Source organism: Anser anser (genome assembly GCF_964211835.1).
Source record: "Anser anser genome assembly, chromosome: 2".
Taxonomy (NCBI): Eukaryota; Metazoa; Chordata; class Aves; order Anseriformes; family Anatidae; genus Anser; species Anser anser.
This window is the reverse complement of record NC_139721.1, coordinates 88419219-88434416: the sequence shown is the minus strand read 5'-3', so window position 1 is coordinate 88434416 and position 15198 is coordinate 88419219. Positions and strand designations below refer to the sequence as shown.

The window sequence follows — 15198 nt, the reverse complement described above, 5'->3', positions numbered from 1 at the left end:
AACTGAAGTGACAAGCTTACTCATCACAACACTATGGATTTTTTGTTGTTGTTTTTTGGCACATGGCAGCCTGAATTCCTTTCTGTGTTTTGTGAACAGCTGAACTGTGTTCTCCTACAAAAGAAAGTAATATGGCAGCCTGTGTACATCTGCTTTAATCTTAAAACAAAAGCAGTTTTGCTATCTTTAGTATGAGCATAATAAAAGCACAAAAAAGCACAGATGGTTTGGATTTTCTCCGCAGAAAGCAAGAGAGAAGACTGACATCTTAACTGTTTACATAGCCACAGCTGATGACGTGGCCACAGCAAGCGAGGGGGACACAAGGCACACCCCTTTGTCAGCAGTTCAGATATTAACTGCTCTCAGTCGGGTCTTATAAAAAGCAGAAAGCAACTCTCTACGCAGAGATAAATGTTTTTGTTCATACAGACTTAATTTACATTGTTAGTAAAACACTTAACAACAGCCACACTAATGCCAAACAAATTAATTTCAGTATAGTTAAAGCAAACAGTCCCATTATGTTTAGGAAACACGGAACAGAACCCTTGAAAACCCAACGTTAAAGGAGTTATTTATGGCCACTGCTTAGCCTTCCCACCCCCATCACCTGTGCATTAAGAATCTCTAGGCTGTTCACTTTCAATCTCCCTGATTTCTGACAAAAAGTGGCTATGCACTGGTAACTTGAATGGTAATTCTGCAGGAATAATACAATCAACTTGATCTAGCAGCCAATTTTTTTTTTTGATTCAACCTTTATTTTAAAATATCTCACTTCAGGATTAAAACTTTCCCCTTCCTGGAATTAATCAAACTGATAGTGGTTTTGGCAGAAAGGCAAGTAACAGGAAAAAAGTAAGGACAGCACATGTGCAACACATCTTAGAAGACATTTTATAACCTGCTCTGTATTTTTATGCAATAAATACACAGTAGTTCGACAAGCACACAGAAAAAGACTCTTCCCTATTGCCCTTTAACAAATACTCAGAGAATAGCGGTCATATAAAAATATTGCTCCTGATATAAAGATAAAAAGGCAAGCTGTATTAACTCCTGAATTCAGAAAAAAAAGTCTTCTGCTAAAGATACTGCTTTTTTGAGCAGTGCTAATTGCCTTTTTAACATGTCAAGGTTAAAGCAAAGAGGCATACCCCAATATTTTGGAAAAATTAAGAAACCCAAACTAATGATTTCTCCAATTAGCTAGTACTTCAAAAAAAGTAAGATGATGCATCAGAAAAAAAAATTGTTCAATTTACAAGTGATTTAGTTTGAGTCAGCGATGAAATATTTCTAAGTAATGCTTCATGTTTTAAGGAAGCATTTCTATCAAGGAAAACGTCCAGCTGCGAGGCCTACACCTGCACCGAGACCCTGCTGGACACGGAGAGGCTTCGGCCATGGCCCACGATGTGCGGTGTAGGAGGGATGGGAAGATGTCGCTCAGTGGGCTTGTGGACCCCAAGCTGCCCCACCTGGCAGCCCCATGGCCGGGCCAAGGACAGATGGACAGAGGGGGCCTCCCCGAGGTCATGCTGCTTGGTTTGGCCTCCCTGAGGCCTGGCAGCACCCAGCTCACATCTGCCTCCAGCCATGTTTACACATGCATCAACAGATGCTTGCGGCAAGAGAGGCCAAATGCTGACGCCCTGCATGAAGATGTAAACACTTCTCCGCAGAAGATAAACCCAGAGCACCAAGAGGTGCTCCGGCTGACTTCGGCTGCTCCCTAACCCCACATCACCACCACCCCTTCCACATTCCCATGCACATCCCTTAAAAAACAACAGTAACAACACCCCTCCTGTCCCAAAACAACCCAAGACAACATCCAGATAGCCAGAGCACCACACTTCTTATGTATACTAGAAATAATCGGGAGAATTACTGCAGCTAAGCCAAATATAACTAACTACAGGATAATATGAACTTTATGATGTTTAGACAGATGGAATACGATTTCCTGATATAAAGCTGCTGAATTTGGAATTCACCCCATACCCTGGAGGCAGGGGATCTGCTGTCCCAAAGGTGCACAAACGACACAGTACCAGTAGCCACAAATCTTTCTTAGTGCCATTGAATTAAAAAGTAGAAATGTCTTCATAATTTTGCTGAAAGAGATTGATTTATTTAGCACTAAAACCAGCCAATACCAAAGTTCACTGCATGTATTTGTGTATTTTTCTCAAGATGCTGTATATACAAAGAAAAGCACAAAGGACTTCTTTAAAATGGTCCCTTATAAGGGTGTATTTCAAGGGTAATAGATATTGAATTCAGGGAAAAGTCAAAAGACCAACTCTGTTTGGAAATACTGTCAAATTTTCACATGGAAGAGCTAGAAACAAGCACGACGTCTTTCAGTGATAACTAAGAAAATCCTTGTCCAGAAGGATTTACTTCTCAGATGCCTGATCCCATGAACCCACACAGCCAAACACAGCGCTTACTGATAAACACTCCTACTGACTTCAGCAGCTTAAGCCAAGTAACTTCAGTGGAGTTATTCATGCCCTGTGAATATGAACGGAAGACTCTTGTTTAAAAGGACTACTCAGTCTCAAAAACTAGCTCAACAGTCCCAAATATGGGTGAGAAAGGACACGAGGCAAAGAAAAGAGTACTTATGAGAAGTGCTTAACCATTTGCCTGCAGGTTTGTGGGGTGTGTTTGTTGTTGTTTTTTCTTCCCCATATCTTTTTCTAAATATGAGAACAAACTCTACTGGAATAATCACTGGGTAACTTCAACAGAATCCTGTCATTAACTTAAGAAAACAAAGGAAAGGAACCCCCCAAAATCAAGGGAAAAAAAAAGCTCAATCAAATCTGAAGTTTAACTTTTCTGAATGGAAGTCATGATGAGAAACTCTTCCAGCCCTCAAACCAGAAGGAAAAAAAAAAGGTGACAGCCACCATGGAAAACATACTTGAGTTGTGTTTAACAAGGAACACCTGTAGCCTCCCCATTCCTGCAATGCAGAAATGCCCCTGAAGAGCCGTATTAAATTAAATACACAGGAAAAAATACTTTTGTTGCTGATCAAACCACTTACAGGTGCCTCTTATTTGAAGCAGAGGATACTGAGCAGTGCTGAGTTTGCTGACATAACACCATCCCATGAAGGGCTTCTTTGTAAAGGAAGTTCACAGAAAGCTGTTTTAACTGACCAAGTCTCTACTGGTGAAATCTGACATCTGTTTCTAAATAACCTACATTTTTAGGCTATTACAGCTCAGCTGCTTCTATTTATAACATATTTAATTTAAAATTTCCGCTCGGTCAACTAAGCAGGTATGCAATTAAGTATTCTTAAATTTCAATGTCAGACTACATAGATTGCAGCAATTGGTTGAACTTTTACTTCTCTTGTATGAATTTCTTCACAACGGATTTCCCCTATACACACATTATATCTTAAATTTATAGCTATAAAATTTCCATTGAAGGGAATCGGTGTTATTTAAAATGTATGCCATTAGGTGCTGTTCTGAAAGTCCAAAAACTCACCAGAATTGACAGTGTTGCTAAGACAAACCACAATTACTACTTAAACAAAGGGAATTCTGACTATACATTTCTTTACATTTTTTCCTATATATTTTGATGTAGAAACAGAAGAAAAAACAGAGTCCTCATTTGAAGACCAGAAAGATATTCTTGGAATTAATGCCACACAACTCAAGAAAGCTCTTCTGATAGATCTCACATACCCCAAGCTTTTTATATTTAATATCTCTGCTTTCCCTGGGGACAGTTTCAAGTGCATCTGTACAAGTTTTCTAGTGCATCTGTACAAGTTAAGATGACAACACAGTCCTCCTTCATATAAGGGTAAACTAAATGCTATGATTTTATTTGAAATAAGGTAAAGTTCATGTTATTTGAAAAAAAAAAGAAAAAATGGAATGAGTTTTTCCCCTCAGAATCACTGGCTCTCTACTGAACATGTGCAAGTAAGGCATTTCAAACAAAGCATACAGTGACACAGCAGGGCTTTCAGCATTTTATTTAACATTCACTTGAGTACTTTATAAGCTCACACAGCTTCATTAAAAATTTATAGAATATGGCAATGAGGGAATGTCTGCTGTACTGTGAATACATCCTTAAAAAAATAACTTTTAAGCTTAAAAATAGAGATAAAAATACCTACGAAGATGAAAGAAGCTGCAGTACCTGCAATGACATCTTATATATATACACACCACACACAAGCAAGGGAAGATTAGGGTGCCTCTTTTTTTTTTTTTTTTTTTTTTAAAAATCTGAGTATTCATAGACTGCACTGACATACTTCATGCATTCACAGACACGATGTTTCCAAAACTTCAGGCACAGTCATTTACCACCTTTGTACACACACGCTAGTGGAACAAGAAAATAAAAAAAATGATGAACCCACCAAAAGGCAAATTAGTACAGTAGTCTTCTCTTCTGGAAGGTGCTCTTCTGGGGGGTGCTTAGAAAGACAAAAACATTCACACTGAATTGTCCACTCATCACACTATCTTGACTCATTGAAGTCATCATTGTGCAAACCAGCCTTCAGTAGATATGGGAGAGGCACTCCAGAGCCAGCTACTGGCCAATGCCATGGAAGAGAGGGATTTTACAGCTTTCACGTCCCACTCCAACACCTTGGGCCACAGAAGTGAAAAGTAGCCTTGATCTACTTTTTCTCCTCCCTGTATTTAATTAGGCTTTCATCTACCCCAGTAAAGTGCCACATTTTCCTTTCTTTCGTAAAGGGATGAAACTGTTTCATAGCTATTTGCTGAGGGAAACCCCAAACCTACAACCCGAAATTCCTTTTTTAGTATCACATCATATGTAGCAGATATTCCACTCAGCCCATCAAATCACAGAGGACGAAAGCAGCAGCAAACAGTATCACAACAGTCTTTAACAATGATTAACAAATGAACTGCTCAACTTCAACATGCAGGTACCACTAGAATAATTAGTCTTGCTCAAGGAATAATTATATTAGCATGTGATTATCAAAAAGCGATCCAAAACCTGGTACACAACTTGTTTAACACTGAAGAGAATGGCATAGTCTACACATGAGTATTTGCATTCAGTGGCATTACTTAAAACCAACACTCCTCCAGAGTGAACTGTATGCCACAGGTTTTTGTTGCAAATTTATTTCCACCATTCATAACAAAATGAAGAAACTCAGAAGTAACGTATTTTGCTATGATTTCTTTCCATTGTTCTGCAAACTGATGGTGGCAAAGAATTGAAATCCAAGTTTATACAAAATCTCTGAGCACAGATCTAGTAAACATGCTTTACCAGTCCCACTGCCCAGCCAATCCCATCTTGAGAATTCATCCAAAAAAGAAAGGTGAGAACTGCAAATCCTAACAGAAGCTGCTGAATTGGAGAAGAGTAACTACAGTGCTGCGCTTTGAGAAGGCCCCAACACTTTCATCAGTTTGTCATTAGACTTGAGCACAATTGCTTCTTGGAAGGGTCTGGGAATCAAGATGCTGGCTACCCTTCAAAAAATCTTCATCACCCCACACTTCTGCAATCTCACCCCCTACTTGCCCTGCCTCCTTCTTTGAAAGTAAACATAGCATTGCAGGAGATCACCAAGCCATCAGAGGTCATCATCAGGTATCACCTAAGATTCATGTCTCATGCCTGCTGCCTTCTGCAGCACACAGGTAACCCAGCAGCAAGGGCAGGATATTCCAAAGGCACTTCAGAAAGCAGCTGGAGGAACAATGTTAATTGGCACCGATGTCAGCTGGCACAGTTCCTCTAAATTCAGGGTGCACCCTTGAAAACATAAGCCTTGAAAAGGATTAAAGTTAAAAATAAAGTGAATTGCTGATTTGCCCTTAGTTGGAGCACAGTCGGCTCAGACCCACTGGCAACATAAGAGCCACACACTGGTTCTGACGGCTGCTCCTTATGTCCTTGGATGTTTCACAGCATAGCATGACACCTGCTCTTAAAACAAGCAGGACAAACTAATATATATATATTTTCTCCTGTGATATTTACAGCACTAACATCTTTCTAAGGAAATGGAATCAGCTAGATTGTATTATGGTAGTGACTTGAGTCTTCTTCCAAATTACCTGAGTTTTTAGCCTGCATTCTGTACACCATGGAAAGGCAACAGTACACATTATACACGCATACAAGGCTGCTAGCAAGCAACTTTTCCGCTCGCAGATGCCAATATTAGCTCTGCCACTGCATGTTAGGGCACCAAAGCAAGCCATCCATCTTACAACTGTCACCTGCAGTTCCCATAAGTACAAGAACTGTCATGTTGAAACACTTCTAAAAGACAGGTTCTTCACAGTCAGGCGTTCATCTATAAAATTCTGTGAAAAATTACAGGTACCACCTCTGAAACTTTTGTGTCACTCCCAACTAGAGGATGGATAGGGCTAATGTTTAAATGACTTGCCCAGGGAAGATAGTGGCTTGGAGCATATGCTACTGTAACAACACGCACGGCAAAACAAAATGTAACTACCATGCCTTAATATGGAATATCCTTCTTTATTCACAAACAACAGAGGAGACAGTCTCAGCATCTGCACTTCATGGGACCTCAAATTTCAACCGAGCATGCTGAGGGCAAACTGTAAATATGCAACTTCCCAAACCTGAGCAACCATAAATGCACAACTTAACATGCATCACACTGAGAACATACCAACACATAGAAAAGCGCCTTCTTATCCTGTAAGGAGGCTTTGCATCTAGCAGTAGTTCCTCTGTGGACATCTTCCCCTGTACCATATGTCTCTGGGTCACCAGTCCAAGACAGCTAGTAACCTAGAGTATGTTATACTGATATATATATCCTTCAGCTTTCTACAACCTGCCTTTCACTGCTTGTCTACCATCTTGCACGAAGGAAAGACAAGCATCTGAATCCAACACAGCCTAGTATCGCTACCAATTAGGCAGCTCTGCATGTTTCTATCAACGAGCATCTTGTTTAGTTGATCTTGTTTGAGGAGGTCCTCCTGCCTCAGTTGAGGCCAGCCTCAAGACATTTTGTGACTAACAATTCCATCTTCTTCACTCCCCCTATTTAACCTATATCTTGCCTATTAAAAAACACTGATTCTGTCTAGTTCCTTTCCTGCCTGCAAAAAGGCAGGTGAGAAAAGTAGGGGTTCCCTGGTTCTGAATGAAATGCTTTTCTGTCTTTGTCACTCAGAAAACCATTAAGTGAAGGCAGCATGAAAAGGCAGCATGTTTTCCATACTATCATACTTTCCTCAGCCTTGTTCACTACCTGAAGCTACCTCCATCTGGTACAAATAACTAAGAAAAGGAAGCAAAACTGAGGAGGGAGCACCCTCCTAAAGTCAAAGACAGCGTTCTCCTGACTCTGATGTCTGCACCAGTGTAACTGTTTGTATCTGAGTCTTGATCTAAAATATGAATTCCACTGAAATTTCTTCAAGGAAGCTGCAAGAATGGAGGTTTGGATAAACTGTGGCCTAATGAAGAGTAGAATAAATAGATAAATGAAAAGTGAGTGAGAAAGCAGAGCATTTCCATGCTGTCAGCAACTGGCAGGGTTTGTTCTGCTTTCTTCTGGCCAAAGAGAAAAGAAAAAGAAAAGGGGGAGGGGGAGGAGAGAGCAGAAGTTGCCCACCAGCCTCCTTCACCAGCTGGCAGCCAGTGGTACGCTACCACAGCAGACAACACGCTGCCTGCAACAGCCCAGGTAACCTGAGCAAGTAGGATGGAGCCGCTGGGATCTAAGTAACATCCTGGACACAGCTCTCAAACCTTCAGCGCTGCCAGACACAGCTGTAGCAGCTGACCAGATATGCAATGGACAGCACGACTGAAACCAAAGTTCCACATTCGAGTCATATAAAAGGTATGCTGCTATTCACACGCCTTAGACTTTTACATTCTCCTATGCCCTCCCTGTTAGGCAGAATCGTTTCTTTTCCACAGAGTGGTAGAAAGGAGGAAGCAAATAGGAGCAATGCACATACCTGGCCATAGTCTGTCCTGAACACGATGACTCCTTCTGCACAGGAATGAACAGTACTTGGATAATGCTGATTATTTTCTCGCAACCAGACGCGAGACCCCTAAAATAAAACAAAATAGAGTTATAGATGGCATAAATGGAAACTCAAGAAAATAAAAGGAAAGCAAGCTAGTTGCAAGCAAGCTCACTTGCGAAATAAGCAAGTGAGAAATAAAATAATCTTTCAGCAAGTAGTTATCTTCTGCCATAAGTAAAGTACGTAAACACAGGAGTACTTTTGGTTTGTTTTTAATAGAAGTGCCTAAATGCCAGCATGAACAGCTGAGGCTAATTCACTGAGTCACATGCCTCATGTTAGCACACACAAAATTACAAAGCAGTGTTTAAATTTACACGCCATTTAAAAGATGCTCCTCAAAGCCAGCAGGCTCACCACCTGTTTATTTTCAACCCGTTAGGATCACAGCACTTCTCCCCTACCAACTTTCACATGTTTTCTAACCCCCCTTGCCCTTTATCCTGTCCTGTTCTCCTGGCTGCACGAGAACTCAGATTTTAAAAATCTGCCAGCAAGAAAAGTGACAAAGAAATAGCATTTGCTGTTTAGAGCCGAAGAGGCAACAGAAACACCATCAGCGAACCACCTAAGTCAATGCAGTGAAAGAGGGTAGGTGCAGGGTAGGACTATTTTAGTTTTTCATTTGGCTGTCTGTAGCCCTCAGAGGTAGATCCATCCAGCACAGAGGAAGAGAAACAGCCAGCACCAAGTGCACGTGAGGCAGATGGGCAGGGTAATCACACCTGCTTCAGCTGCTCTGAGCAGGAGATGCCTTCAAGAAGCATGAAGATATTCAGAAGCAGCACCCCAGTGGTCTGAACCTCAAACACAAACTGTACTCCTTTTTCTATACAGGGACAGCAGGCTCCGTATCAGAAATACAGTATTTTAGGCCTATTTAGAGAACAGAGGCTTTTGTGTCGCCTCCATCAGAACGGGCAAATTCTTTCCGGAAGGAAAGGTAAAGGCATGATAGGAAGGGGCTGGGATATACTTTGATAAGCCAAAGATGGTGACTTTGGTTGTACAACCCCTGAAAAAAACCAATTCAAATAATTAATCTTGCATGCCAGCATTCAAAGATCATCCTTGTCTGAATTTGTACGCACAGAAAAAAGACTTGAGGCTTTTAAAAGTTGGTTTGGGTGCAGGTTCTTGACGAACAACCACAACAAATACAGTTTATTCCTGTTATGTCCTTAAAGAGTGGCTCAAATGTCTACCTCAGAAGCTCAGCCACATTACAAGTTGCATACATTTAAAATATTGTTGAATAAACACCATCCTTGTTCCTATGTTGGGAGGACAGCAGCACTGAGAAACAAAGTGAAGCTTACAGAGAGCAAACTTTTGCTGCTGGGTTTCTCTGAATGACATGAGCTCAGCCACATACAGGGGATCACACACAAGAGCATCCATGATTTTTGCCCCCCTTCCATCTTTTGGCAAACTGCATTCCTTTTTAAGTGCCTGCGGAGCTGTTTGTCATTTTATGTCCAAAACCTTGAGCCAGACTGTTTCCAGGTTTATACCAAGTCCAAGGCAGTATGGGGTATGTCGACTCGAGGGCATAGCGTCAGCACAGAGCAAGGAAATGCGCGTGGTGCCAAACAGAAAGCAGAGCACCAGCAACCACAGCAGGAGAGAGGGAGAAACAGAGGGCTCCCTGAGAGTGGTCTAAGTGAGAGGGGGCTTGAAAATGTAATTCAAAACCGAGTAGTAGCACCCGCTTCCTTGGGTCTGCACACAGGAGCCCAAGAGCCAGCAGGTGCTCTGCACGACAGGAGGTATTGCTCTCAGGCTTCCTCGGCTCCTCACCAGCAACACTGATAAAACCTCACTTCACCCCCATAGCAAATAACCACAGTCAAGCTCACGAATCACAACAGGTTGGATGACATGCTGAAGTCACCCTAGGTGGCGAAAAGGACTCTGCTCCAGACTAACTACCTTCCCAGAAGAAAGCTTCATCAAGTGTCCCTGCCAGTCAGTCTCCACCTCTGAATTCAATCCCTATAAACACACAAATACACAGCAAAAAACCCTGTTTGTCCAAATGCAGTCAAGTTCCTCAAGCACTTCAGGACAACCAAAACCCTGTTGTTCATCTCGTTTATTATTTGCCAGAATCCCCGAGCACAGTAGCATGAAGTTTATGCTTTCAAGGGCAATGAAAAAAGCTTATAAACATTGAGCCACAACAATATTTGCCAAAACCTCAGAATTCAAAATAGCCTCTCATAAGGAGAATAATCTTTTCCATAGTGAAATTAAATAATGAATTCTGCATTTTTCTGGCTATGAAGCAGAAACAGGGGCCTGCACAGAAGCATTCACTTGGCTGGGCTAGCCCTAAAACAAGCATTTTAAAGCAAGTATGGAACGGTTTCATTTAAACAAATGTACATTGTTAGGGGTCAATAGCCACTATTCAGAGACTGCTGGAACAATGTGGTTTGCAAAGCCCGAGGCCTCCGAAATGCAAATACAACGTGTGCTCTGGCAAGGTGGCTCAACAATACAACATCTGTCCACAGGCAGGGTACACTGCAGGACCTCCCAGTCTTGGGAAGGGAAGAAATAAAATATAAAAAATGCCTTAGCAAAAGATCCCATAGGAGCTACCCAAGTTACGGTCATCTTCCATGCCCAGCACGCTCTGTAACTACACTGCAATCCCTCTGAAGCATATTTGTTACAAGCAAGTGACAGCTTTGAGAACAAAATCCTCAGTAGTTAATTTACAGACGACATATACCGAAGACTTTGTAGTCTTCAGATCTACAAAAGCTTCAAATGAATCTACTTTGATTCCAGAGTTTAGGTACACTTTCATTTCACAATTTCTGACCAAGTGCAAGGGATGTTGTTTCAAAATGCCCACTAACTCCAGCGGTATCTTTTAGCAAGGTGCCACCACCTTTTGATTTCACTTCAGAAAGGTAGGTTATAAAAAAGGATTCATTGAAATAAAAATCTGAGGCTTCTTCTCAGAGCCTAAAGCCCAACCTGATTTAGCCTGGTGGTCTGTAGGGTGAGTGCAAGGAATGACTACCAGGCACAGACTTCTGGACCTGCTGGATGGAGATAGAGAGCATGCAGCCAGCTCTCCAGGATACCAGCTTAGATACCAGCTGTGAGCCCTCCAAGGAAGGACTCCATTGAATGCACACATGTTGATCTCAACTTATTTTTAGGGGAGAAACTTGGTAACTTGGTCACTCCCTGACAAGCAATCTGGGACATTGCCATCCTGTTACTCTGTGATAAGGGGGAAAACAAAGCCATGAAGTGCTTACTAAAGCCCAATGGTTTTTACTTCAGCGAAGCAAAGTTGTAAAGGTACTTGGAATTGTATGTACAGAAGGAGGGCCGTATGCCATTATTTCCATAGCCAATTGATTTCTTCTGACTCCAAAAGGCAAAGGAAAGAGGTTTGTAAATCTCACAGCTGTAAGGCCACCTGAAGAAGTCCTGAGTTCTTTTCACTTGCAGATTTTACTGCTGAAATTGCAAAGATGACTACTTATCCTCCTGGGTGTTCTGTTCTTACAGATGACAAAAATCAACTTTTTAACTTTCTATTGGAAACAGCTCATGTTTTGGTTTCCAGAATAGAAGAACTTTATCTCAGATAAACAGTGGAGAATTCATTGCAAAACCATAATTAACAAATCCAGTTTTGTACATATCCAGGTTGTATGGTGAATAACGTAACTGCCTGCACAATAATCATATTTTTTATATAGTGTAGATATATAGTGTATATACACACACATATGTATGAACAAGCACCCATTGCATAATAACTGTCATCGTCTAAGACTAAATGCTACTCATTCACATGTTATAATGTAAAAATCCAGTCGACTCATCAATGCAATTGATTCAAAGCAGTTAAAACTGCTTTAAATTAAGGGCAACTAATGTAGGTTATTGTCACAACTGCATTCAAAAAGCATTCATTGTTAGGCCTTGACAAAGCAAAGGAAACAATAGTCAATATGTATTTAGAAAACCTTTCATTTATGCACTGTAGTAGCTTGGCTCAAAAACAAATTCTGAGAGACAGGAAAAGATGTTATTAACTCGGTCAAGCCAGACATAGCTTTTTCATGATAAAGATAACTAAAACCACATTTATCTTTGTTACTCCTCTTTACTAAATTATGCACTAATCATTAGGAGGGCCATACCAATAAAAAAAGCTATGTAGATAGAAATGTAACGTTGGCAATTTCATATTAACTAACTCTTTTGTCTCTGAAAACTTGCCCTTCATTACTAGCTTAGCAAAACTGAAAACACTTCACTTCAGGTACCCCAAAATCCTAATGTGCCACGTGCATGCCTGGCCAAACAACTCAGTGGCAAACTCAACGTTCACTGAAAGTAGGATCTCTCTCACCAACTTCAGCCCAAAATGAAGTGTCAGACCTCCCAAACAGAAAACCAGACCTGTTCTTCCATGGGAAAGTCCAGAGAAAAAAAAAAAAAAAGAAATAATGGCCACTTGCCTGACATCTTAATGCGTAATTCAGAATGTTGTTCTTGATCTAGGTCCCCCTCTCTACAGGGACTGTGTGCTCATCGGCAAAAGGATTCCCCAGCGCTGGATTTCTGGGGTGGCTGAAATACTGAGTTAGTACTAAGTCTGTGTATGCTACTGCCACACAGTCTATGAAAGAGAAATAAACTAATCAATAGAGGAACTCTCTTTCCAGCCATTCTGCCTTCCCCCATCAGTAACCGGCAGTTTTCTGTCGGGAAGGCAGATTATCAAGGGACAGAAGGAGTTACGGAGAAGGACTAATTGAATCCTAAGTCTCTGCAGAGTGCGAGAGAAAGCCAGCTCTGGAAGGTATTTGAGCATTTAATCTAAATTCCAGAATCTTAAACTCAACTTCATTAAACGACTACACACTTAGATCTTGGCACATACTTAATCTAGCTGAATGAAGTAGAATTCATTTTCAAAACACCGAAGGCACTACTTACAATTTCCTCAGAGAGCAAAGTAAGCTACAAACACCTTTCCCTCAATGAGTTTAGCTCTGCCTCCTAAGCCATATTGCTTTACTTTACTGTTATAACGCAGAACAAAACCACGAAGCAGTTTCCAGGGGATATAAGGTCAGTTTAGGAGGAGAGTTTAGTGCAGAACAAAATCTCCTGAACGCTCGATGTTTCTCTTGTCTGTCCATCCCCCACATGAGATCAAAGCACCAGCTCTTCTGCTCCTGAGGTCTGCGCAGCAGCTGTTGATTAACCTTGAACACAATCCATCTCCTCTTGTTTCAGTAACTGGAGATAGCGCAGCACTGACAACAGCTTGCCACTTTAAAAGCAACTAACTGGACTAAAACAGATATTATTACTATTACGGACTCAATGGGGAACTGGAATTAATGTTTACCGCCCACAGGCCTTTGAATACACCCTCCCTTCACACCACTGCCACTTTATATAGTAAAGCCTTTTAAAAAATATATAGTTTCCAGTTTTTCTCAACACAAACAGAGCAGAGATTAACCTTTAAACGTGCAGGTGGACAAGCACACCCCGCCCCACCTTCTGCTGCTTAGCTTGAATACACACATTACCAGCAGACCTAGATCAAAAGCCAAAAAGCAATTGCACTCACTAATGAAGCTCTGAAGACATGGTTACCAGCTCCTGAGGACGATGAAGTTTCCACACCATTAGGAAACTTAGAAGAAAATATAGCAGTGAGATGCCATCAAGTCTTTTCAAAAGAGTTAGCAGTATTGCTACGGTTTGAATTATGACTTTAATGAGAAAGATTCACGTGTTACCTTTACATTTTGTCAAGTTTTGCAAAATACTATCTTTTTGTGCTTTTGAGTACTGCCCAACCTACACCATAGGGATCACAGCTACAAAAACAGAACAGTATCAGAATTTGGAAGGCCTATACCCATTACCAGTCTCAGGCAGGCAGGACAGGCTGCTAGGAGACATCTGTTTCTTGTGCCTGCAAGTCTATATTAAAAAAAAAAAAAAAATTTCTAGGCAGTTGAGTCAATAGCATTTCTGATTAATTCCAAAGTTAAAAATTAGCACTCTGAGTAGTACTTATCAACTGTGAATAAATCTGCAAAATGTGAAATCAGGGAAGTAGGGAACATGCACAGCAATGTTTCCATGTTTAGTGGATCCACAGTTTCAAGTCCCTCTGTAAATCACCAGCACGTACCAGAAATGGGTCCTGCACGCAGTACTGCCTCCACAGCTCTCCCCATCCCATCTCAGGTGAGAGAAAATAAATTGTTAAAACTCATAAGGAAGAGAGGTAGTTGAAAAAGACAACAAATCAGTGAGAAAGAAGAAGAGGCTGTTGTTGGTGACAGAGGGGAGATGTAAGCAACACAGAGGAAAAGAGCTTGTGGCCACTGCAAACCTTTCCATCACCAGCCATATTGGGGCAGGGGGTAGAAACAGACAGGCAAATGACAGACCTCCTGGGATGTTCATGGTCACCTTAAAAAGGTAAGCAGCATGTAATTCTCTCCCCTAATCCAAGTTCCTAAAAAGGAATATACAGTATGCTCACAAAAAAGCATAGAATTTGTCCTAAGAACCAACCATACACGCCCTAAATCTGTCTTCACAGATTTCAAACAAAGTTGCACTTGTCTTTGATGACAGCTTTGTTTTGCCAAGCATCCTTATTTTTCAAAAACAGTTCTTTTTTTTTTAAATCAATTACAGCGATGACTACAAACATAAAAAAACTTCTTTACTTGCTTAAAACCAACAGAATTATAACTAATCTACACACACATACACAGTTCTTCATCCATGTGAGCCTGGGTTTTTTTTGCAGCATATAATTGCAACAAAGTCAGAAGCGAGGAAGGATGGTGTAAGTGCACGTAGAAGTAGCAGGGGAAGAGATTTCCCTCTAAAAGCTGTTCATCGAGGCTTATAACAATATGGCAAGAGCAGTTAGTCCAGCACAACTGCCCAAAGCCTCTTTAAATCATCATCAGCTTCTGCAAACAATCTTTTCTGTGTCATCTAGTAAGCTGTTACGCTGCCATGTACCTCTGCCACTGACCTGGGGAGAAAAGTGCCTGTAGCTATCCACAGCACTCAGTTGTGCCTC

At 41.1% G+C, this 15198-nt stretch overlaps 1 protein-coding gene across 1 annotated transcript in view; it reads right to left on the bottom strand.

The window, feature by feature from the left end:
- Positions 1–15198, bottom strand: part of MYO10 (myosin X) — a 163838-nt gene that overhangs the window by 124014 nt on the left and 24626 nt on the right. Inside the window, 1 exon segment of the mRNA XM_083824329.1 lies at positions 8013–8111. Coding sequence (XP_083680455.1) covers positions 8013–8111 — 99 coding nt within the window.